Below are 25,299 nucleotides of genomic sequence, written 5' to 3'. Positions count from 1 at the left end.
GCTTCTCCCCAGGCCAGGCTCTCCCCCCATTCATGAGCAGCCATGCTTCTCCCCAGGGGCCCCCCCATTCATGAGCAGCCAAGGCCATGCTTCTCCCCAGGCCAGGGCCCCCCCCATTCATGAGCAGCCAGGTCATGCTTCTCCCAAGGCCAGGGGCCCCCCATTCATGAACAGCCAGGTCATCATGTTTCAGTTCTCCCCCATGACGGAGTCCCCCAAAATCATGCCTGCAATGCTTCAGTTTTCTCCCCCACCCAAGGAGCCCCCCAAAATCATGCCTGCCTCTTCGGTCCCAGTCCCTCAGTCCTGCTCAGCTCCGGTACTCTTACCTTCTGCAGGCAGGCCAGAATCCAGACCAAGAGGATCCATTCCACACTGTGTCCACTCCACTCTCCAATCACAGTGTCTGCACTCCGCACATTCCTCCTGACTGAGCTGCTGCTATGGGCAGGGGCACGGCCACACAGACTCAGACAGACATGTGAAGTCACACACTGACCTGCGGATGAACTGCAGCCACCGTCTGGCCGGCGCCACAGGGCAGGCAGTGTGAGTGACAGTCAGACAGTCTGTCTACCCTCCTCTCTTCCCCCACGGCACTGACGCTGCTGGCTGAACTCTGATGATCTCTCACCTCAGCCCTCAGGGCTGGCTCCTCTGCACTGGGCCGCGCTGGCACGCAGCCTCAGGAGGAGTCAGACCCCTCCCGTTGCCTCCTGCAGGGGGGCTAATCTCCTCTCCTTCTTGCTGGCTCTGCTCATGCTCCACAAGTCCACATGGCTAATTTGCATGAATAATTAGCCATGCGGTGCTGGAGGCTGGAGGGGCCCCCTCTCCCCCGGGGCCCCGATGCAATGAACCAGCTGCACGGGCGGTAGGTCCGCCCCTGGCTTCTGGCATTAGTATACATGCACTTTATGTATCTCTCTGTACGTCTATTCTTTCTGAAATTATTAACTGTTCTAACCCCACCCCCAATTTCATTATTTGTGCCCAGGTCTATATCTGCACTGTCTTCCCCTCCTATAAAATGAATACCCTCCCCCCGTCCCTAGTTTAAACACTCCTCCAACCTTCTAGCCATTTTCTCCCCCAGCACAGCTGCACCCTCCCCCATTGAGGTGCAGCCCGTCACTAGCGTAGAACCTGTAGCCAACTGAGAAGTCGGCCCAGTTATCCAGAAATCCAAACCCCTCCTTCCTACACCAATTCTTGAGACACTTATTAACCTCCCTAATCTCCCGTTGCCTCTCTGGCGTGGCACGTGGTACAGGAAGTATTTCAGAAAATACCACCTTGGAGGTCCTTGCTTTAAGCTTGCAGCCTAATTCCCTGAAATCATCTTTAAGGACCTTCCACCTACCTCTAACTTTGTCATTTGTGCCAATATGCACCATGACTGCTGGGTCCTCACCAGCCCCTCCCAGTAATCTGTCAACCCAATCAGCGATGTGCCGGACTCAGGTAGGCAGCACACCGTTTGACGATCCCTGTCTGTGTGACAGATTGCCCTATCTGTTCCCCTAATAATTGAGTCCCCCACTACCAGAACCTGTCTGGCCTGCCCTGCTCTCCTATTTCCCCTCTTACTGGAGCAGACACTCCTCCGGTTTTCAGAGGACATGCCTTGCTGCAGCAGTGCTACCCCTGTACTGACATCCCCCTCATTTGCCAACTTAGCAAACTTATTGGGGTTGTGCGAGATCAGGACTAGCCTCCCTGGCACTCTTCCCTCTACCCCGCCTTCTTACTGTCACCCAGCTTGATGCTTCACTGTCCTGCAGCTCCCACCTAGCATCCCCCCCCCCATCTATCCCACTGAGCGTCTGCTCAGTGAGCAGAAGACTCCTTTCCATATTGTCTATGGATCTCAGTGTTGCCAGCTGCACATTTGCACATTTCCAAATGCACAACATGCTCACATCTCGCACAGCAGTATGCACCCTCGACCGGCTGTTCAAGGATTGCATACATGCGGAAAAATGTACACTTGATGGCATTGGCAATAGTGGAGCACATTCCTAAAGGGGATTGCACCAGACAGAAAAGATAAGTAAAAATAAATAAAAAAAATATTAATAAAATATAACAGCAATTCAGTATTACCTCCCTTGGAAACTCCCTGAATCCAAAGTCACAGAATGACAAGTCACACACTTAACACAGGTCGCACTTACGCTCAGGTCACACTCCGCTCGAGCAGAAGATTTAAAGAGTTTTTTTTTCCCCTTCACAAGCAACCCACCCTGATGCTCAGTGCACTTCCAAAAGGACTTGAGCCTCAACAAGATGCCTCTTATAAACCCTTAATTATGAAAGCCCACCCTAAATTAACCCCTTGTGAATAGCTACACCTCAAGATTTAAATGCAATATAGATAACCCTTAAACACACAGATAGTAAAATAAGAGATTAATCCTGTAGAGATAAAAAATAGGTTAAGAAAGCCCAAAAAATTGAACAGGTAGAAAAGCACTCAGCAATCCACAATTCAGCAACTCACACCAATTCAAACAGGTAAAGTAAAACAGAAAAATGTCACCACTTCTGTATTTATCACCCATTCCTGGTTTTGACTTACAAATATTGAGAAAAAATACTGACTAAACACTCAACATGTGTAAGTGGCCTTATGTTCTGCAGTACAAGCTGAGCAGAGACGATAGGAGGTGAAAGTGGATTTCCAAAGCTGCTCTCCCTTCTCTCACATTGGTCAGGCCTCTTCCTCTCACTGAATGAACCTAGTGATATGTGACATCAATGACTTTTCTGTGACAGCCCCTTTTAAGTTCTCAGAAACCAGCTAATTCTCATTTTGTATATTTAATATTTACATCAGTTGAGTGGAATATACAAATTATTCACTTATTCCCAGTTTAGTTTATGTAATTTTAAAGAAGTTACCGCAGGATAGGTGGGGGTCTGACTACAGGAATCCTCCTATAGTCCAGAGAATAGGGGTTACAAAGTCCACTGTGAATGGATTGGTATTGCGCATGTGTGACCAATGCAGGGAATGAAGCAATGGTCACGCCTAAGTAAGACTCCACTCACACAAGGGATCCCTATTTTCATGAAAGTGGGTGGCCGCACCCTGAATATTTGTTGTTGGTAGGAAAACCCTTTGAATCATTATCAAGAAAATAGAAAGTCTATAAACTGCAAAAAAAAAAAAAAAAAAAGGTAATGACATATTAGCCATGTCACAGGTCAATTATTAAAGGGTTTGTCCACTACTCGGACAACCCCTTCTCCTTCACTAAGTTTCCTTCAATTAAAACATGAGCAGCTGTACTCAATTCCGTTGCTGTCGCCTTCGGATGTAACTGACATCTGGAGAAAGTGAGGGAGCGGATCTGACATTCCCCGATGTTTGATTTGTGTGAGGGAGAGGAGAGTGAAGCAGTAGTTGATTGGTTGCAAGGATCGCGTGATATAACAATGTCATGTGAGCCATGGAAGAGTGAGTGCTGACACGACTGGAACGACGCCAGCACCAGAGGTGAGTATAGATGTTATTATTTTACTGTGAGAAACATAGTGATTGAGAAGCGGTTCTCTGACAAGTGGACAACCCCTTTAAACTATAATTAATAGACAGTCAACTTACCATATACATCTGCCCCATGGTCATACACAGTGTCCAAACAAGTTCCGTCCCTGGTGTCCCATACTCGTATAGTGTAATCCCAGCTTCCAGATATTAGAAGGTATGGTATTTCTGTATTCCACATCAATCCCCGGACTGGGGCAGAGTGGCCGCTGAGAACATTTATACAAGCATCTTGTGTGTAGTCCCAGATACGTACAGTTCTGTAACAAATATTATAATGTAAGAATTACATATTTTCGAATCCAAAAATATAGACTAGCAAAGCCCTCCATACACATTAGATAGCTGTAGGTGGAATGATGGTTCGGTCGATCGTTAGTCCGGCAGCTACCTCAGCCGTCTCTCCAGTACACAGGAGCGCTCACTCTGCTGAGTGCTCCTGTGTCTTCTATGACTATAACTTTTCTGCAAGCGGCTTATCACCTAGAGAACAAATGGATCGGACAATCCAAAATCGGACAAGCCAGATCCTTATCTTCCCTGAGATGACAAGTCGGAAGCCCCCAAATACACAAGACTATCGACCAAAACGTCACTATTGTCTTGTTCGGCCAACGATAGTCTAACATGTTTGAGAGCCTTATCACCTACACGCTATAGATCGCAGAGAGGACATTTTTGAGAAACCGTATATAGTCGAGTATAAGCCAAGTTTTTCAGCACTTTTTTATGCTGAAAATGCCCCATCTCCTGCTTATACTCCAGTGAGGTGTCCAGAACATGGAGGGGGAGGGGCAGCGGTGGAGCAGTGGGTTACAGGAGGCAGGAGTCGGCTGCTGCGGGTAACTCCTATGTCTGCTGCTAAACAGAAATGAATATTCACTGCACTGGCAATGAATTTTCATTTCTCTGTAATAGTGTGCACAGTGTCAGCTGCAGCAGCCGACTCCTGCAGCTGCTGGGCAGTCACGTATGCCGCTACTTAAGAGAAATGAACATTCATCTCTCTCCACTCCCATGGGAGTGGAGAGAGGTCAATATTCATTTCTCGTAAGTAGCGGCACATGCGACCGCCCGGCGGCTGACCTTGTGCGAGCTACTTAATACTCACTGCCCTTCATGCACATATTTCTGGCAGGGGAGCGGTGAGTATTCCAGCAGCTATGCACTGCTTTAGAGCAGCACATGACGTCCCTGTCATGCACTGCTTACAAGCGTAAAGCAGCTGCTGGCACCGGAACAAGACGCTGCAAGGGAGTGCAGGAAGGTAAGTGTAATGGTTTATTTTTTTATGTTTTTGGAGCCATGGATACAAGGATAAGGACGGAGCCATGCATCCAAGCATAGGGACAGAGACATGCATACACGGATGGGGACAGAGCCATGCATCCAAAGATAGGGACGGAGCCATGCATCCAAGGATAGGGACGGAGCCATGCATCCAAGGATAGGGACGGAGCCATGCATCCAAGGATTGGGACGGAGCCATGCATCCAAGGATAGGGACGGAGCCATGCATCAAAGGATAGGGACGGAGCCATGCATCCAAGGATAGGGACGGAGCCATGCATCCAAGGATAGGGACGGAGCCATGCATCCAAGGATAGGGACGGAGCCATGCATCCAAGGATAGGGACGGAGCCATGCATACAAGGATAGGGATGAAGCCATGCATACAAGGATAGGGATGGAGCCATGCATACAAGGATAGGGATGGAGCCATGCATACAAGGATGGGGATGGAGCCATGCATACAAGGATGGGGATGGAGCCATGCATACAAAGGTGGGGATGGAGCCATGCATACAAGGAAGGGGATGGAGCCATGCCTACAAAGATACAAAGATAGGGATGGGGAGCTATGCATACAAGGAAAGGGATGAGGAGACAATGCATTCCAGGATAGGGATGAGGAGCCATGCATACGAGGATGGGGATAAGGGGACAATGCATACCAGGTTTACATTTGAGTCAATAAGTTTTCCCATTTTTGTTTTTTTAGGTAAAATAAGGTGCCTCGGCTTATACTCAAGTATTTATTGTAATACAGATTTACAAGATAAAGTAATGAAAAATAATACTATAGCACAATACTAATTCCTAGTAGATAGAAAACATACATTAGCAAATTGTCAAAAAATTGTAAGTGTCGGCCTACCCATCGTCTGAGCCACTGCATAAAATCCCTTCTCTAAGAGGAGACCACCGCACATGGAAAACCTTGGCTGTATGTCCGGTGAAAACCTTCAGGGGTTGATCAGAGCTTGTGGCTAAGTAATACACCCGGACATTTTTGTCCTCGCAGCCAGTAGCAATCATATCTCTAAAAGAAACAAAACATTTATTTTGACATTATTCCTGCTTCTATAAGCATCACTTATATACATTTCTATCTACTGTCTACCCCATCCTAGCCTTGGTGTATGTTCTGCGTAATGGAAATGGTCGAGCTAACATAAACCTTTGGAGTTTACATACATTTTAGAGAGGGAATCTCACCAGGACAGACTTATGCATCTTAAAACAGGGTGCAATTGTGTCTTCTTAAAAGGAGTTTTCCGAGCGCACAAAAAGATTGGCCTATCCTTAGAATAGCTCTGTACTAGATGGGTGGGGGTCCCACTTCCTGTACCTACCTCTACTGCTCAGATGATTGAAGGGGCTGCAGGGCTTGTATGAGCCTCTACATTTTATATTTTGTTTTTCATACCTGAACGCCATCTATGTAAAACAACGTCCCAAAAGCAAGAACAGTCGCCATTAATAGAAAACGTGCAGGTATACAGAGCAGCAAACATTGATAATAAATGAGCACTGTGGCATCTGCAAAAAAGGGGAGAGATGACAGTCCTCAAGAAAAGCTACTAACATTGTGATTGTGGAAAACTTCTTTAACCACCCCCTGGTGTGCTGGCCCCAGCTGCCAAATTATCCCAAACTAGCTCCCACAATCCCTCTCTCCTGACCCTGTAGTGTGTCCTATATATGTAGTAGTTCTCTAAGGGGAAGCACACAGTGTGGGGTGCAGCACGGAAGCATCTCGTAAGCAAAGCATCACAGAAGCTAAGCATCAAGTAAACGGCAGTTATCCATGGCAGTTAATCAGGGCAGGAGTCAGGTAACCCACACTTTGCTTTCCCCTTTAACCATGTGCTTTATTTCTATCCTCCTGTGCTCCCTTGCCATCCACATTCACCACCCCATCCCCCCTCCATCACGACTCATACACATCAGCCCCTCTATACTTCCCTCTCCCATGTACAACTCCCATCCACTCCTCACCTTTCTGAGAAACCCCAGCCCAACTTGCCCAAACACATCGCAGAAAAAAACTACTTACAATTCCAACAACTACTTGCTCTTTATCTTCCTACTCCTACTGACTGCAGGTGACATCTCCCCCAACCCTGGTCCACCATCCCCCAACCTCAACCCCTACCCTGCCTCATATCAAAACCATAATAATCTTATTAATATTACTTGCACTCCCTCATCTCCATCTTTTAATTGTGCCCTACTTTCTGAACAACTCTCTTAATCTGTTGGCCCTCACTGAAACCTGGATTCAAGATTCTGACACTGTCTCTCCTGCTGCCATTTCCTATGGTGGATTACATTCTCTCATTCCCGTGACCCACAAACAGATATGGTGGTGGAGTCGGCATACTCCTGTCCCCACAATGCACTTTCCAGGTCATCCCCCCGGTTCCATCACGCTCATTCCCTTCTTTTGAGGTCCACACCATCAGGCTCTTACGTCCCCTCTCCCTCAGAGCCTCAGAGTAGTGGTCATATACCGGCCCCCAGGCTCACCCACCCACTTCCTTGACCACTTTTCAGCCGCAATTCATGTCCTCAGAACTACCAACTCTTATCCTGGGAGACTTCAACATCCCCATTAACAGCCCCACTTCCACATCTGCATCCCAGCTTCTATCACTAACCACTTCTCTAGGCCTCTCGCAGCTTTCAACCTCTGAGACACACAAGGACGGTAACACCCTTGATCTGGTCTTTGTCCGGCTCTGTTCAATCTCCCACCTAAATAACTCACCGCTTCCACTCTCTGACCACAACATTCTCTCCTTCATGCTCACAAATCCTCGCCCACCCCAGCTCACTTCTACCTACCACACATTCAGAAATCTACAAGTCATTAGCCCTCAGACACTTTCAGACTCCCTACACTCATTACTGTCCCCAATCTCCTCTTTTTCCTGTCCTGATCTGGCTGTTCATTATTAAAACGACACTCTTAGAAGCACCCTTGACCAAGTAGCTCCCCTCACCCTCAGAACCTCCAAGCACAGAGTAAAACAGCCCTGGCTCACATCGCAAACTCAACGGAGAAAAACCCGCACACCAGAAGACTTCATCCACTTCAAATTTATGCTAAGAACCTATAACGTTGCCCTTCACCTCGCCAAACAGACCTACTTCACCACGCTGATCTCCTCACTAGCCAACAAGCCCAAGAAACTTTTTGACACTTTTCACTCCCTTCTCAGGTCAAAAGCACAAGCCCCTATCACAGACATTTGTTCTGATGACCTGGCCTCCCATAGAAAAAATAGATAATATCTGTCAGGAAATCTGTTCCCAACCACCAAGTGCTGTGACTCCCATCCCTTCCTGCATCTCCCCTGGCTCACTTTCCACATTTGATCCCATCACAGAAGAAGTCTCCAGACTCCTCTCGTCCGACTACATGCACTACCGACCCCATTCCCTCACATCTCCTCCAGTCTCTCTCTCCAGTCATCACAACACACCTAACTGCAATCTTTAATCTCTCCCTCTCCTCAGGCATTTTCCCATCCTCCTTCAAACACGCCATCGTTACTCCATTACTAATGAAACCCGCTCTCGACCCATCCTGCACAAACAACTACAGACCAGTCTCCAATCTCCCCTTCATCTCTAAACTTTTGGAGCGCCTAGTTTACTTGCGCCTTACCCGTTACCTCTCCACTCACTCCCTTCTAGACCCTTCACAGTCCAGCTTCCACCCCCTACATTCGACTGAAACTGCAAACATCAAAGTGTCCAATGACCTTCTGACAGCAAAACGCAACGGTGACTCTTTGCTCATTCTTCTCGACCTATCTGCAGCTTTCGACACTGTTGACCACCATCTCCTACTCTCTAGGATCCAGTCACTAGGCATTAAGGACACTGCTTTTTCCTGGTTCTCTTCCTATCTTTCTGACAGCTCCTTCAGTGTTTTGTTCTCTGGCTCCACATCATCTCCTCTTCCTCTCGCTGTCGGGGTACCTCAAGGCTCAGTCCTTGGCCCCCTTCTCTTCTCTCTCTACACGGCCCCAATTGGACAGACCATAAGCAGATTTGGCTTTCAGTACCATCTTTATGCTGATGACATACAACTATATACGTCATCCCCGACCTTACCCCGCTGTACTACAGAACGCCAGTGACTGTCTGTCCGCAGTCTCCAACATCATGTCCGTTCTCTATCTGAAACTCAACCTCTCCAAAACTGAACGTCTTCTGCTTCCGCAGTCTACTAACCTCCCTAAATCTGACATTTCCCTCCCCGTGGGTGGCACCATAATAACAGCTCGGCAGCAGGCGCGCTGTCTGGGTGTTATGTTTGACACCAATCTCTCCTTCACATCCCATATACAATCTCTTGCCCGCTCTTGCCGCTTACACCTAAAGAACATCTCTAGAATCCGCCCTTTTCTCACCATGGAAACAACAAAAACCTTCAATGTAGCACTGATCCACTCCCACCTGGACTACTCCAAAGCTCTATTAATTGGCCTCCCCGTTACTCGTCTATCCCCTCTCCAGTCCATACTTAATGCAGCGTCCAGGGTCATCCATCTGGCTAATCGGTTCTCGGACACGTCCGCTCTTCACCAGTCCTTACACTGGCTGCCCATTCATTATAGGATCCAAGTCAAAGTACTTGTTCTCACCCACAAAGCTCTCCACAGTGCAGCACCCCCCTACATCTCCTCCCTCATTTCTGTCTATCGGCCTAACCGACTGCTGCGCTCTGCAAACGACTTTCGACTAACGTCTGCACTAATCCGTACCTCCCACTCCCGACTCCAAGACTTCTCCCGCGCTGCGCCAATCCTCTGGCATGCTCTACCCCAAGAAATTAGGACTATCCACAATTCGCATAGTTTCAGGTGCTCCCTCAAAACACATTTGTTCAGAGTGGCCTATCACGTTCACTAATCAAAATCATTCTATGTGTGCGTGTGTAGCCCATTCACTATCTCCATCCATCCCTCACTCCCTCAAGATGGCTGGACCATCATTGTAAATACACACCTGTACTTTGTATCTCCCCTACATCATTGTAGATTGTAAGCTCTCACGAGCAGGGTCGTCTTACTTTGCTTTAATTATTGTATTGTTAACGTTGTTACATATGACTTGTGTTTTGAAACTGTTAAACTGTAAAGCACTGCGGATTATGTTGGCGCTATATAAATGAAGACTATTATTATTATTATTATTATTATTATTAACAATTTCACTCCCCCAACTCCCTAAAGTAAAAGGACTCTGACAAAGACGTCTCAGGGTGGGCCACTTTGATACCTTCTCTTATATATTTAAAGGGACTCTGTCAGCACAGAATGACTTTTCAAACTAAGTACAGATTCTTGGTGCTTCATGGCTGGGCCAATCATTTATATACACCTTCCCAGTTGCTTGTTTTCCTCAATCTACACCCCCGTCTTCTGTGACTGACAACTCTGGCTTCACATGGCCAGAGAAGGGGGAGATACCAAGCAGGTGAGAAGATGTATATAAATGATTGGCCCCACCGTGAAGCCCCAAGTGCCTGTACTTGGTTTGAACAGTCATTCTGTGCTGACAGAGACTCTTTAACCCCTGACTTATTGTTATTACTTTTAATAAAAGATTCCCCAAGGAAAAGGGGCAAATGCATAGTTTGGGGTCTACTAAATCACACAAAGTAAGTGGTGGGCCATCAGATTGGGTTGTATTGTGAAAACACACATTACAGAACAGTACTTCTGCTTACTTGTTGTTCTGACTCCAGTCACAGCCAAATACTGCTGCTGGGTGTTTATACTTGTGCAAAACTTTACCATCGATTGTCCGGACAATGCTGAAAAATCATAGACAATAGTAGACCAATTGTAATCACATTGTGTCCAGTCTGAGTAGTAACTATACAGAGTAATCCTCCAAATTGCACTGGACAGAGTCCACACCATGAGCAAAACTCACCAGAATCCATCTCCGCTACAGGTGGCAATGCGCTTAGAGTCCTTGTGACTCCATGAGATGCAGAAAATGCCATTTTTCCCATGCTATAGTGAAAAAAAAGTACAACATGTACATCAGATCACCCGCTGATAAACGTGAAAATGCTTTTATTGGATCATGCAGTACAGGCGGTGCGCACACCATGATGTGCCGCCACTCTGGTGCACCAAGGACTATTACATGTAACCTCACTTATGCTCTTTTCATTTGGTCTCACAATGCAAATGTTTAGGCTCTTACCTCATTGAACCGAGTTATCATTTTTCCTTTCTTCACATCCCAGATAAATCCCCCATTCCTGGATGTCGCACCGGCTATGCAGTTCAGGTCCCCTACACATGGTGAATGTGAGACTTAGAGCAGTGTCATACCAAAGGAAAAAGATACACGTCCTATGATAAAGTATTTGTCCCCTTCTAAATGCGATGTTTGTCACACTAAGTGGTTTATAACAATAAAGGGTATAAAGCGTAACCCCAACATTTTAAGTTGTCACCTATTCTGAATACAGGTGATATCTTGCAGATGGGTGGTGGTCTGACTGCTGAGACTCCCACTGCTCCCGAGAACGTGGCTCTCTAATGTACCTGCTTTGACAGGCAGCAGGGATGCTCTATTCCAAAAGAGCCCCGTTTTCAGAATCGGTGGGGAACCCAGAAGCTTCCGTCAAATACACACTTCCTTCATAAACTTTAATAAATAATGGCACCAAATATTGCGGAATAAATCCTAAAAAAATGCTTTTTGCCTCTGTTACATGGAAGACTGGGCAGTTTTCGTAGGAACATGAATTAACAGAAAATATCTAGAAGGTTCTGTCAGCATTTTAGTATTGGTCCATATACCTGGAGCCCAGGACAGTGAATAAATAACACCTTCATTCCCTGGTGAAGTATATACAGCTGTTAATGTGTTGATATCCCAGACCTTTATTGTGCCATCAAATGAGGCTGTTGCAAGTAAATTAGGATCGTCTGGTTTGAATTTGCAGTCAAAGATAGTTTCAATGTGACCCTGTAGAAGAAAAAGGAATACCAATCAAAATAAGGAAAAAAAAAACATCTGAAAGACATACCGTAGATAAAGGGGTATTCACATGTTGTAAAGCAGTGCCATAGTGGATATGCCTTTACATTTAGATTTGTGGATGTTTAAACTTAAAGAGTATTCCTATCTCACAAAACAATGGTATAGGTAGGATTGCCATCAATTGGTGGAGGTCCAACTTCTAGCACTTCAACTGATACTAACTGAGAGCTCAAATGTGGCTTTGCTGCAGTACCCCAGCACAGATGGTGGCAGAGGGGCTGCAGCACTAAATCTATGAGGTGGTCCCTTAATGCTCACAATACGATCCTATAAAATAGGGTTACTACTATTGATGAGCAAATGCACTCAGATAATGTCTGATCAGAGCATGCTTGTGTGTTATCAGAGTATCTTGGGCGTACTAATATATTATGTTCACGTCCCTGAGGCTGCATGATTTTGGGCTTTTAGACAGCCTGTGGGGATTCCCTAACAAACAGGCAATCCCTGCATGTGTTCAGGCTGTCTAACAGCCACAATTCATGCAGCAATGGGAACCTGAACATAATATACGATCACGCCCAGATGCTCGGATAACAACTGAGCATGCTTGGATAAGACGTTATCTGAGCACGCTCTCTCATCACTACTTACTACGTCATCCCTTTGTGATGGATATACAGCTGTTAACGTGCTCATATCCCAGAATTTTACAGTGCCATTAAACAGGTGATATAATGATCTACTATGACATTCAGAAACCATGTATTTAGCTGGACAAATAATATCTCCAGTACAAACAAATCAGACAAGCGAAGTTCCTAGGTAAACAGAGCAGTAATGAAAAAGTAAAGGCTCAATGGGAACTGGTCACTCTATTTATGCTGCCCAAATCACACTCAGCATATGAATCTGAGCCAGACTACACAATTCCAACAGCTGGGATCATAGAGATGAGACTATTCTGACTTTTCCCTGTCCTGCTCCTGGTGATTGATAAGCTTCTCGCTATGGGAGAGGCCTGTCATCACATACGGTGACCCCTGGAGTAGCTAGCCGGGGGTGGCAACACACTGGTCTAATCTCTCCCTATGGTTTGCACGCTGATTTTCTAGTTATGTCCTCTCTGAAATGCAGAAGCGTTTTAAAGGTAAAAATAAACCTGTCTGTAATTGGGTAGACAGGCTCTGATCTATACTGGCCATGATTTGAGCAGCCTAAATCAAGCAACAGGTCTCCTTTCAGGATTGCCCTCCCATCAGTTCCTCCTAAAATTTTAGGAGCACAGATGAACAGTTTATTAATTTTATAGGCGGGTGGGATGTACATTTAATAATGTTCTTCCTATCACACCAATATTATTATTATTATTTATATAGCACCATTGGTTCCATGGTGCTATACATGAGAAGGGGTTACATACAAATTACAGATATCACTTACAGTAAACAAACTAACAATCACAGACTGATATAGAGGGGAGAGAGGACCCTGCCCTTGCAGGCTTACATTCTACAGGATGGTGGGGAAGGAGACAGTAGGTTGAGGGGTTGCAGCAGCTCCGGTGTTGGTGAGGCAGTAGCTCCAGTAGTGGTGAGGAGGTAGCGGGGTCATTGCAGGCTGTAGGCTTTCCTGAAGAGATGTTTTCAGGTTCCGTCTGAAAGATCTGAGTGTGGTTGATAATCGGACGAGTTGGGGCAAGGAATTCCAGATGATAGGGGCTATTCGGGAGAAGTCTTGGAGGCGGTTGGGTGAGGAGCGAATAAGTGTGGAGGAGAGAAGGTCTTGGAAGGATCGGAGATTACGTGAGGGAAGATATCGGGAGATGAGTTCAGAGATATATGGTGGAGACCGGTTACAGATGGTATTGTAGGTCAGTATTAGTAATTTGAATTGGATACGCTGAGGAAGTGGGAGCCAGTGAAGAGATTTGCAGAGAAGAGAAGCAGAGGAGTAGCGAGGAGAGAGATGAATTAGTCGGGCAGCAGAGTTAAGGATGGACTAGAGAGGTGCGAGGGTGTTAGCAGGGAGGCCACAGAAAAGGATTTTGCAGTAGTCCAGAAGGGAGATGATGAGGGCATGCACACACATTTTAGTAGAGTGAGGGTTGAGGAAGGGACGGATTCTGGAAATATTTTTGAGCTGGAGGCGGCAGGAGGTGGAGAGAGCTTGGATGTGCGGTTTGAAGGACAGGGCAGAGTCAAGGGTTACTCTGAGGCAGCGGAATATCTCATGACTAAAGGACTACAATCACAGCAAATGAGTGACAATTTTTCATAATTACATACAACAAATTGAATGTGTCGCCTTATTGCAGATTTTTATAATCTATACTGGTGTAAACCCATTATTATTGATGGAAAATTAGAGGGTGATACATACCAGATCTCTTAGGAAATCCCATTTCTTGGCACCCATATCATAAAGTCCCACTCCTCCATCCATGAAACAGCAGACGGCATGACCCGGAGGTAATGAGAAAGCTTGATTCTGGGTTAGAGTGGGAGGTGGGACAGCCTCACTAGTGGATGATATATGATGGTTTTTCGTAGGAGACTGTGCTAAAAAAGCTTGTTAGAAAAAAAAACAGCATTTATGTCAGTAAAACATCAGTGTACAGTATCTATAAATTGTATTAATGCATATACAATATAAGAGATTAGCTATAATTTTGATTAAAGATGAGCGAATTTATTCAATGCAAATTTGTGTTAAATTTTTAGGCATCAGTGAACCCAGCATATTTGAAAAATTTGCAATTTGCGTGGTGCAAATAACTTAAAATGCCTAATTCCATTTTACACATTGCAGAAGATTACGTCATTAAGGCTGGCTTCACATTTGCAAATGGAGGATCTGCGACCGTCTGCGGACTTCCTCCATGAAGCTCCAGCAACGGCCGCACCTCCTCCGGTCAGCTCCGCCTAAGTCCGCAAACTTCTGCATGCGGCCTGCGTACCCTATCTTTAACATTGGGTACCCAGGTCGTGCGGATGTATGTGGGTGCCTCCACATGTGCCGTTTTGACGATTCGGCGACCCGCGTCAAACGCATCATGTTGGAATTTTATGAGGGCGCCACATCGTCAAAACGAAGCATGCGGCGGCATCCGCATACATCCGCATGACCTGCATACCCAATGTTAAAGATAGGGTACGCAGGCCGCATGCAGAAGTATGCGGACATAGGTGGAGCTGACTGGGGAGGTGCGGCCGTGGGCAGAGCTTCACGGAGGAAGGCCGCAGATCCTCCATATGCAAATTTGAACCTAGCTTAAGAGAAGGCAATCTCGCGGTCTTCCAAATATACCGCACATCACAAAACAATCACTGACCTCAGGGAGACCAGTCAAAGAAAACAGTGTGGCAGCCGGCAAAGGCGCTCAATCAGTGAAATCCTAGGTGCAATGCTCCCTGGGAAATACGATTATGCAAATAAAGTCAGTGGAGCCTCATTTAAGAGTCTCAAACACGGGACTAGCCAGAACTTCCTCCAAGGAAGGACCCAGCCAAGGGGTGGCTCCTTTTGGAAACCACCATTACCACCATATTAAGTGGCCCTTTAAGTCATTATCCAGCTCTTTCGTATTTCCCAGGGAGCATTGTACCTAGGATTTCACTGATTGAGCGCCTTTGCCGGCTGCCGCACTGTTTTCTTTGACTGGTCTCCCTGAGGTCAGTGATTGTTTCGTGATGTGGGTCTATTAGGCATTGCTCCCACCTAGCCAGAATCCTACTCCACACTGATGAGGGGCAACACCCTGAAACAGCTGTCTGTGGATGGATACCTGGCCTTGGTATTTCCCTTGTCATATCTGTAAACTCGTAAAGAGCTGGATATTGACTTAAAGAGCCACTTAATATGGTGGTAATGGTGGTTTCCGAAAGGAGCCACCCCTTGGCTGGGTCCTTCCCTGGAGGAAGATCTGGCTAGTTCCGTGTTTGAAACTCTTAAATGAGGCTCCACGGACTTTATTTGCAAATATACTTCACATGGTATAGTGCAGCCAATCAGGAGAAACTATAATAGCCAGTATAAAAGCAGAGACAAGGAATCCAGCAGTAGTTTTATAGTGAATCTGGATAGTGGGAGGGCATCACAGCTCACAATGTAGCTTACTTCCGTTTATCCATAGCCATAAATGTGAAGTAGGAGTGTAGAAATTATAGCTGATCTTCACATTTGAGGAGTTAGAAGGGGATAACTGAGATCTTAGGTTCTCCTCCATGAAAAGAATGTGAGTTTCAAAGGACACATAAGGACACTTTCACACATACATTTTTTTTTTGCATACATGAAAAATTGAATGATATTGGATCATATTTTTGTCAGAGTTAAGTCATGAGTCAGTTTTACCATCATAATTTCATCACTTTTTCTCGCATGCAAAAAAACCCCCAAAAACCTAAAGGCTTCTTATGTTTTTCCTATCCAACTCTATGAGAGAAAGACAGCACACGAATGCAAGTAAGATGTCAATGTGCTATGATGTGCAAGGCTGCGTTGGACGCATGGTCCACAAAAAAAAAGGAAATGTGACCCATTAGGGTATGTTCACACTGGGCGTTTTTGCTGCTAATTTTCAGCTGCCTTTTAGGCCATGTGCACACATTGTGAAAGTTGCTGCGGATTTTTCCGGATTTGGAAAAATTCGCAGGTAAATCCGCAGGTCAAAAGACCTGCGGATTAGCCTGCGGTTTGACACCTGTACAATGGAGCAGGTGTAAAACCGCTGCGGATTCCGCACAAAGAATTGACATGCTGCAGATTTGAAACCGCAGCAAATCCGCAGCATGTGCACTGCGTTTTTTATTTCCATTGATTACAATGGTACTGTACAACACAGCAAAATCTGGGCCAAAAACGCTGCGCATCTGCAGCAGAATCCGCAACGTGTGCACATGGCCTTATAATACCAGCAAAGCCTATGAAATTTCAGAAATCTTATGCACACACATTGGTTTTTGTGCCATCAGGATTTTGTGCTTTGCTGCGTTTTTTGGACATAGAGCATATCACTTCTTTCAGCATGTTTCACCCATTGGCTTGAATGGGTGTTGAAAAAAAAGCAGCAAAAACGAATCATTATTTGCAGAGTTTTTGCTGCTGAAAAGTCAAGGACAATAGCATGGACAAAGAGAAAAAAAACACACCAAGAACGCCCCATATCCGCACCTAAACTTGCATTTTTGCCTCAGCTTCTTTCCTGCCAAGAAATCCGGTTTTGCTGCAGAAAAAAAAAGCAGAAAAAAAAAGCAGCAAAAACACTCTGTGTGAACTTACCCTTATAGTCTATAAGGCTGGTATGTGACTTATTAAAGAAAAACAAGAAAAACACAGAGAGAGCATAAGGCCGGGATCACACATGCGAGGAATACGGCCGAGTCTCGTATGTTAATACCCGTCACTGCCGCCAGCACTTGTATCAGAGCATGCGGCCGCTCCCAAATGCCGGAAGCAGTGCCGGGTATTAACATGTGAGCCGTGTTTCTCGCATGTGTGATCCCGGCCTAAAGGAGAAAATTAGGTGTGAAACTTTGCCGGAACTAGTCATATGAGCATGAGTTCCCAACTAGTGATGGCTCGAACGTGGTCAGATTAGGTGTTTTCTAAGCATGCTTGTGGGCTAGCCGATTGTCTTCGGCGTGCTCGAAAAATATGTTCGAGTCCATGTGGCTGAATATTGCCTCTTTGTTAGGCAATACACGCATGTATTGCTGCTGTCAAACAGTCACGAGGCATGCAGGTACGGCGACTCGAACATATTATTCGAGCACGCCGAAAACACTCAGTTAGCACCCGAGCATGCTGGGATAACACCTTATCCAAGCGCTTTCTTTCATCACTATTCCCTACCAATATTTTGTGCAACATATCTGGCAATCAGATGACAATCAAGCAAACACTCATTTTTAGTTTAATTGCATTTTTTGGTGGATATTAATAGGAACCTGTCACCTGATTCAAGCTTCAAACCACGGGCAGCATGAATCAGATCATGACAGCATGATTGCAACCAGGTATATTTTTCTCTGAAATGCTCAGGTATCTCAGAGAAAATACAAACTTTAACCCCTTCCTGACCACAAGATTTTCTACTTTTTAGGGGGCTTTTCTTTTTTCCTCCCCTTATTACAATGGTCATAACGTTTATACTTTTCCATCGACATAGCCACGTGATGACTTGTTTTGTACAGGACAAGTTGTACTTTTGAATGACACCATCCATTTTATCAGGTCATGTATTGGAAAGTAAGAAAAAAATTCCAAGTATGTGCGAAATAGTGAAAAAAGCACGATTTCGCAATTGTTTTTTATTTACAATGTTCATTATACAGTACAAGTGACCTGACAATATGATTCTCCAGGTCAGTATGATTACGGAGATAACAAACATGCATAGTTTATGCTTTATTTAAGCGGTGAAAAAAATTTAGATATTAAAAAAAAAAAATGCACATGTAGGCATAATCACAGAGCAGTAACGTTTAAAATGCTCTGGATATGGAGTTGTGTGAGAGCTTCTTTTTCTTTTATTGATGTCCCTTTGAGATACATAAATGTTTTGATTGATGGGGCGATTTGAACTTTAATATTTTTTTATATTTTTAAAAACATTGTGTTTTTTTTTTTACTTTTCACAGTATATGTTAGTCTCCTTAGAGGACTTGAAGCTGTGATCGTCTGATCGCTTGTGCTATATGCAGCTATGCCACAATACTGCTGTGTATAGCAAAAATCATGGTCTCCTATGAACACCAGCAATCATCTGCTGAGAAGGATGCAGCCTCGGCTTGCTAGACCGCATCAAGTATGTCTTATATGTTGGTAAGGAGTTAAAGATCTGTGATCCATAGGGTGATGCCAGACTTAAACTGACCAGTATCTACCTTGGGAGAGACCTGTCAATCACCTCTATCATCTGATTTTTGAAAGTTTATTTTCTCTTTTATTCATGGTTAGGGTGCATGAATCAGGTGACAGTCTCTCTTCCATATCTGTGTTTGTTAGTAGCACATCAACCTGTGCAATTAGTAACCTGCAGCCAGAAATAATAAAACTAAATAGACGCAAAAGATTAATGGCTGTTCGGTCAATGATTGTCCCTCCTAAGCCGTCTATATGGGCATGTAGGTCATAGGAATAAGACAATACCTTGCCATCTGCGATTCGATGTTTTATTCCAAAGTAATCCATGTTTTTTTCACATATAAATGAGCAGTTATGACCTATGGTCCGGACACTGATCTGCATGAGAATCTGCCTCCAAAGGTTATTATAAAAGAAAGGTGCCATTACCAGTGTGATGTGTAATGGCCTCTCTCTGCTTTCCTAATCTCACTGCAGAGCTGTGCATGATTATAGCTGATACAGCTGCAGGTTCATCTCAGCTTCCATCTCATAGGCAGACAGGGTTGCAATACAGCACAGCAGTGAGAGCTGCAGCAAATGTCTTTGAAAGGCCGCTTTCACACTTCAGGCTTTCGGTATCCGCATGGGGCGGCGAAAAACCGGACTGCCGGATCCGGCCGCATACGCAGACACCGGATCCTTCTTTCTGCCAGATATATTCCTGGCAGAGAAGGTTTCCGGGCATGCGCAGTGCGAAAAAACGGTCCGGCGTTGGGAAAAAAACGTTGCATGCAACGTTTTTTCCAGACGCCAGAACGGCTATTTTCTCCGGATCCGGAAAGAAACGGAGGCGCCGCATTGCCTTCCGGCGCAATGTGGCAGCAATGAAACAGCACAGGGAAAAAGCCGGATCTGGTCGTAACAGGCGCCGGATCCGGCAGTCCGGTTTTTCGCCGCACCATGCCGGATACCGAAAGCCTGAAGTGTGAAAGCGGCCTAAGAAGTCCAAGTTTAGTTCTACTCTTCTCAACTCCCTGGAGTATTAGGTGAAGGGGACACATGACTGTAGGATGCGGGGACCCTGAAATCCTGGAGTTTTTATTAGCTATATTTATATTGATTGTATTAGGGTGGGTATTTCCCCTTTAAGAAACAGGAGTTTATTTGTGAGCCTGGTTTCTTATTAATGTTGGAAGGGAGGCGTTTAGGAAAAATACAACTTCCTATCTTCTCATCGTCTCTTCCTCTTTATCAGAAGAGATGGCAAAAATGTCCACAGCCTCAGGGAGTGTGCACACGTTGCGGATTCGTGTGCGGATCCACAGCGGATTTGGTCCTGCGGATCTGCTGCAGATTCGCTAGTGATGTACAGTACAATGTTATCCTATGAAAAAAAAAAAAGCCCGCTGTGCACATGCTGCGGAAAAATCCGCGCGTAAACGCAGCAGTTTATTTTCCGCAGCATGTCAATTCTTTGTGCGGATTCCACAGCGTTTTTTTACACCCATTCCATTACAGGAATCCGCAGGTGTAAGGCTATGTGCACACGGTGCGGATTCTGCTGTGGAATTTTCCACACAGATTTTGCTAAATCTGCAGGTAAAAATTACCTGCGTTTCACCTGCAGTTTTAGGCTACGTGCACACGCTGCGGGATGGGGTGCGGATTTGGCTGCGCGGATTTTGTAAATGTCAATTCTTTCTGCGGTTTCAAAACCAGTTTCAGAAAAGTCTGCACCGTCTACACTGCGGTTTTTTATTCCCATAGGGAATAATGGTACTGTACACCACAGCAAAAACTGCTTTGTAGTGAAAACTGCAGATAAAATCCGCAGGACTTTATCTGCGGTTTTGCCTGCGGTTTTACACCTCATAATGGATGAGGTGTGAAACTGCAGCGTTTCTGGACCAAAGAATTGACATGCTGCGGATTGTAAACCGCGGAAAAATCCGCAGCATGTGCACAGCGGTTTCCAGTTTACCATTGAAAACAATGGTATTGTACAACGCACCTAAATCTGCTGCGGACCCGCAGCTGCAGAAACGCTGCGGATCCGCAGCAGAATCCGCACTGTGTGCACATACCCTTAGTGCAGATTTAGTGCAGTTTTTGTGTGGATTTCCCCTGCATTTTTCACCTGCAGATTTCTATAATGGAGCAGGTGGAAAACTGCAGCAAAACTGCACAAAAGAAGCGACATGCTGCTTCTTATTCTGCACCAAATCTGCGCGGAAAAATCTGCAGCATGTGCACAGTGTTTTCTGTTTTACATAGCCTTAAATGGTACTGTACATCACATGCAGTTCTGCAGGGCCAAATCTGCTGCAGAAGTGCACAGAATATGCACCGTGTGCACAGGGCCTTAGTGCAGTTTGCAGATTTAGTGCAGTTTTTGTGCGGATTTCCCCTGCAGTTTTCACCTGCAGATTTCTATAAGGGTAAATGCACATGGTGCAGATTCTGGTGCAGTTCTGCAGCAGAACTGCAAGTGATGTACACTACCATTTAAGGCTATGTGAAACAAAAAACGCTGTGCACATGCTGCAGATTTTTCCGCGCAGATTTAAAACTGCAGCATGTCACTTGTGCAGTTCTGCAGCAGTTTTTCATCTGCTCCATTATAGAAATCTGCAGGTGAAAACTGCAGGGGAAATCTGCACAAAAACTGCAGTAAATCTGCACTAAAACTGCAGGTAAAACGCAAGTCATTTTACCTGCAGATTTAGCAAAATCTGCGCAGAAAATTCCACAGCAGAATCTGCACCGTGTGCACACACCCTAAGGCTGTGTGCACACGCTGCGGATTCCGCTGCGGATTAATCCGCACGGATTTTGCAAAAACCGCAGATAATCCGCAGGTCCAAAGACCTGCGGATTATCTGCGGTTTTGCCTGCGGTTTGGTCCTGAGGATTCACTATCTCCACAATGGTGGAGATAGGAACCCGCAGCGGTTTCCGCAGAAAGAATTGACATGCAATTCTTTCTGCGGATTCAAAACCGCAGCAAATCCGCGCGGTTTTTTCCGCAGCGTCGGCACAGCGTTTTTTGTTTTTCCATTCAAATGAATGGTACTGTACACCGCAGCTAAAACTGCTGCGTGTCCGCAGCGGCCAAAACCGCTGCGGAAACGCAGCGGAATCCGCAGCGTGTGCACACAGCCTTAAGGAGCAGGTGGAAAACTGCAGCAAAACCGCACAAAAGAAGCGACATGTTGCTTCTTTTTATTCTGCACCAAATCTGCGCAGAAAAATCTACAGCATGTGCACAGCGTTTTTTGTTTTACATAGCCTTAAATGGTACTGTACATCACGTGCAGTTCTGCTGCAGTTCTGCAGGGCCAAATCTGCTGCAGAACTGCACAGAATCTGCACCGTGTGCACAGGGCCTAAAACCGCTATAAGCTTCCCAGTCATTTCTATTCATTTTGCAGTTTTTGTGCACATTGATGCGTTTTTTACCGCGAAAATAACGCATCGCGGTATAAAACGCAGCATGCTCATTAATTTTGCGGATTTTTCCACGTTTCTGGCTTGTTCAAAACGTTTTGAAAACGCTCCAGAAAAAACACGCAAAAAACGCACAAAAACAGCACAAAAAAAGCGAAGACAAAAAAGATGCGGTTTCTGGGAAGGGAGTCAGGTTGTTGAGCAGAAATTTTCTGCTACGTGTGCACTTAGCCTAATACAGGATTTATCACCTAACAGAACTTGACAATTTCACTTCACACCATATGTGCTAGTGTAGCGTCATCTATATCACATACAGTGAAAAGTGTTACCTCAGACATTGTGTGCTTCTCCATTATCTACCTGATCTCGTGTCATTTACCACACATACAAAAGCAGACTTTGTGTGCTAGTGTAGTGTCGTCTACCAAAAATACAAACAGACATTGTGTGCTCCTCCATTATCTACCTCATGTACTGGTGTAGTGTCATCTACATCACATACAGTGGAAAATATTACCTCAGACATTGTGTGCTCCTCCATTATCTACCTCATGCACTAGTGTAGTGTCATCTACATCACATACAGTGAAAAGTGTTACCTCAGACATTTTGTGCTTCTCCATTATCTACCTCATCTCGTGTCATTTACCACACATACAAAAGCAGACTTTGTGTGCTAGTGTAGTGTCGTCTACCAAAAATACAAACAGACATTGTGTGCTCCTCCATTATCTACCTCATGTACTGGTGTAGTGTCATCTACATCACATACAGTGGAAAATATTACCTCAGACATTGTGTGCTCCTCCATTATCTACCTCATGCACTAGTGTAGTGTCATCTACATCACATACAGTGAAAAGTGTTACCTCAGACATTTTGTGCTTCTCCATTATCTACCTCATCTCGTGTCATTTACCACACATACAAAAGCAGACTTTGTATTTTTGGTAGACGACACTACACTAGCACACAAAGTCTGCTTTTGTATGTGTGGTAAATGACACGAGATGAGGTAGATAATGGAGAAGCACACAATGTCTGAGGTAACACTTTTCACTGTATGTGATGTAGATGACACTACACTAGTGCATGAGGTAGATAATGGAGGAGCACACAATGTCTGAGGTAATATTTTCCACTGTATGTGATGTAGATGACACTACACCAGTACATGAGGTAGATAATGGAGGAGCACACAATGTCTGTTTGTATTTTTGGTAGACGACACTACACTAGCACACAAAGTCTGCTTTTGTATGTGTGGTAAATGACACGAGATGAGGTAGATAATGGAGAAGCACACAATGTCTGAGGTAACACTTTTCACTGTATGTGATGTAGATGACACTACACTAGTGCATGAGGTAGATAATGGAGGAGCACACAATGTCTGAGGTAATATTTTCCACTGTATGTGATGTAGATGACACTACACCAGTACATGAGGTAGATAATGGAGGAGCACACAATGTCTGTTTGTATTTTTGGTAGACGACACTACACTAGCACACAAAGTCTGCTTTTGTATGTGTGGTAAATGACACGAGATGAGGTAGATAATGGAGAAGCACACAATGTCTGAGGTAACACTTTTCACTGTATGTGATGTAGATGACACTACACTAGTGCATGAGGTAGATAATGGAGGAGCACACAATGTCTGAGGTAATATTTTCCACTGTATGTGATGTAGATGACACTACACCAGTACATTGTGTGCTTCTCCATTATCTACCTCATGTACTGGTGTAGTGTTGTCTACCACACATACAGAAGCAGACATTGTGACCTCCTCCATTATCTACCTCATGTACTGGTGTAGTGTCATCTACATCACATACAGTGGAAAATATTACCTCAGACATTGTGTGCTCCTCCATTATCTACCTCATGCACTAGTGTAGTGTCATCTACATCACATACAGTGAAAAGTGTTACCTCAGACATTTTGTGCTTCTCCATTATCTACCTCATCTCGTGTCATTTACCACACATACAAAAGCAGACTTTGTATTTTTGGTAGACGACACTACACTAGCACACAAAGTCTGCTTTTGTATGTGTGGTAAATGACACGAGATGAGGTAGATAATGGAGAAGCACACAATGTCTGAGGTAACACTTTTCACTGTATGTGATGTAGATGACACTACACTAGTGCATGAGGTAGATAATGGAGGAGCACACAATGTCTGAGGTAATATTTTCCACTGTATGTGATGTAGATGACACTACACCAGTACATGAGGTAGATAATGGAGGAGCACACAATGTCTGTTTGTATTTTTGGTAGACGACACTACACTAGCACACAAAGTCTGCTTTTGTATGTGTGGTAAATGACACGAGATGAGGTAGATAATGGAGAAGCACACAATGTCTGAGGTAACACTTTTCACTGTATGTGATGTAGATGACACTACACTAGTGCATGAGGTAGATAATGGAGGAGCACACAATGTCTGAGGTAATATTTTCCACTGTATGTGATGTAGATGACACTACACCAGTACATTGTGTGCTTCTCCATTATCTACCTCATGTACTGGTGTAGTGTTGTCTACCACACATACAGAAGCAGACATTGTGACCTCCTCCATTATCTACCTCATGTACTGGTGTAGTGTCATCTACATCACATACAGTGGAAAATATTACCTCAGACATTGTGTGCTCCTCCATTATCTACCTCATGCACTAGTGTAGTGTCATCTACATCACATACAGTGAAAAGTGTTACCTCAGACATTTTGTGCTTCTCCATTATCTACCTCATCTCGTGTCATTTACCACACATACAAAAGCAGACTTTGTGTGCTAGTGTAGTGTCCTCTACCAAAAATACAAACAGACATTGTGTGCTCCTCCATTATCTACCTCATGCACTAGTGTAGTGTCATCTACATCACATACAGTGGAAAGTGTTACCTCAGACATTGTGTGCTTCTCCATTATCTACCTCATGTACTGGTGTAGTGTTGTCTACCACACATACAGAAGCAGACATTGTGTCCTCCTCCATTATCTACCTCATGAACTGTTGTAATTTCATTTACATCACTTACAGTGGCCAGTTTTACCTCAGACATTATGTGCTCCTCCATTATCTACCCCATGTACTGGTGTAGCATAAT

The 25,299-nt window shown here is 44.9% G+C and overlaps 1 protein-coding gene across 7 annotated transcripts in view; it reads right to left on the bottom strand.

Annotated features, from left to right (window-relative positions):
• WDR17 (WD repeat domain 17) overlaps positions 1-25,299 on the bottom strand; it is a 217,495-nt gene that overhangs the window by 95,613 nt on the left and 96,583 nt on the right. For all 7 annotated transcript variants that reach the window (XR_012232611.1, XM_073577634.1, XM_073577644.1 and 4 more), the window contains 7 exons: positions 14,243-14,430; positions 11,677-11,845; positions 11,072-11,163; positions 10,793-10,875; positions 10,584-10,670; positions 5,712-5,876; positions 3,611-3,813 (listed from right to left, as the gene is read on the bottom strand). Coding sequence is in view for 6 of the 7 variants with exons in the window: in XM_073577634.1 (XP_073433735.1) it covers positions 3,611-3,813; positions 5,712-5,876; positions 10,584-10,670; positions 10,793-10,875; positions 11,072-11,163; positions 11,677-11,845; positions 14,243-14,430 (987 nt within the window). In the remaining variant the exon portion in view is untranslated. The remainder of the gene's footprint in view (positions 1-3,610; positions 3,814-5,711; positions 5,877-10,583; positions 10,671-10,792; positions 10,876-11,071; positions 11,164-11,676; positions 11,846-14,242; positions 14,431-25,299) is intronic.

The sequence above is a fragment of the Dendrobates tinctorius genome, unplaced genomic scaffold (genome assembly GCF_039654945.1).
Source record: "Dendrobates tinctorius isolate UK_male_01 unplaced genomic scaffold, ASM3965494v1 ptg000008l, whole genome shotgun sequence".
NCBI classification, from domain to species: domain Eukaryota; kingdom Metazoa; phylum Chordata; class Amphibia; order Anura; family Dendrobatidae; genus Dendrobates; species Dendrobates tinctorius.
This window is presented reverse-complemented; position numbering and strand designations above follow the sequence as displayed.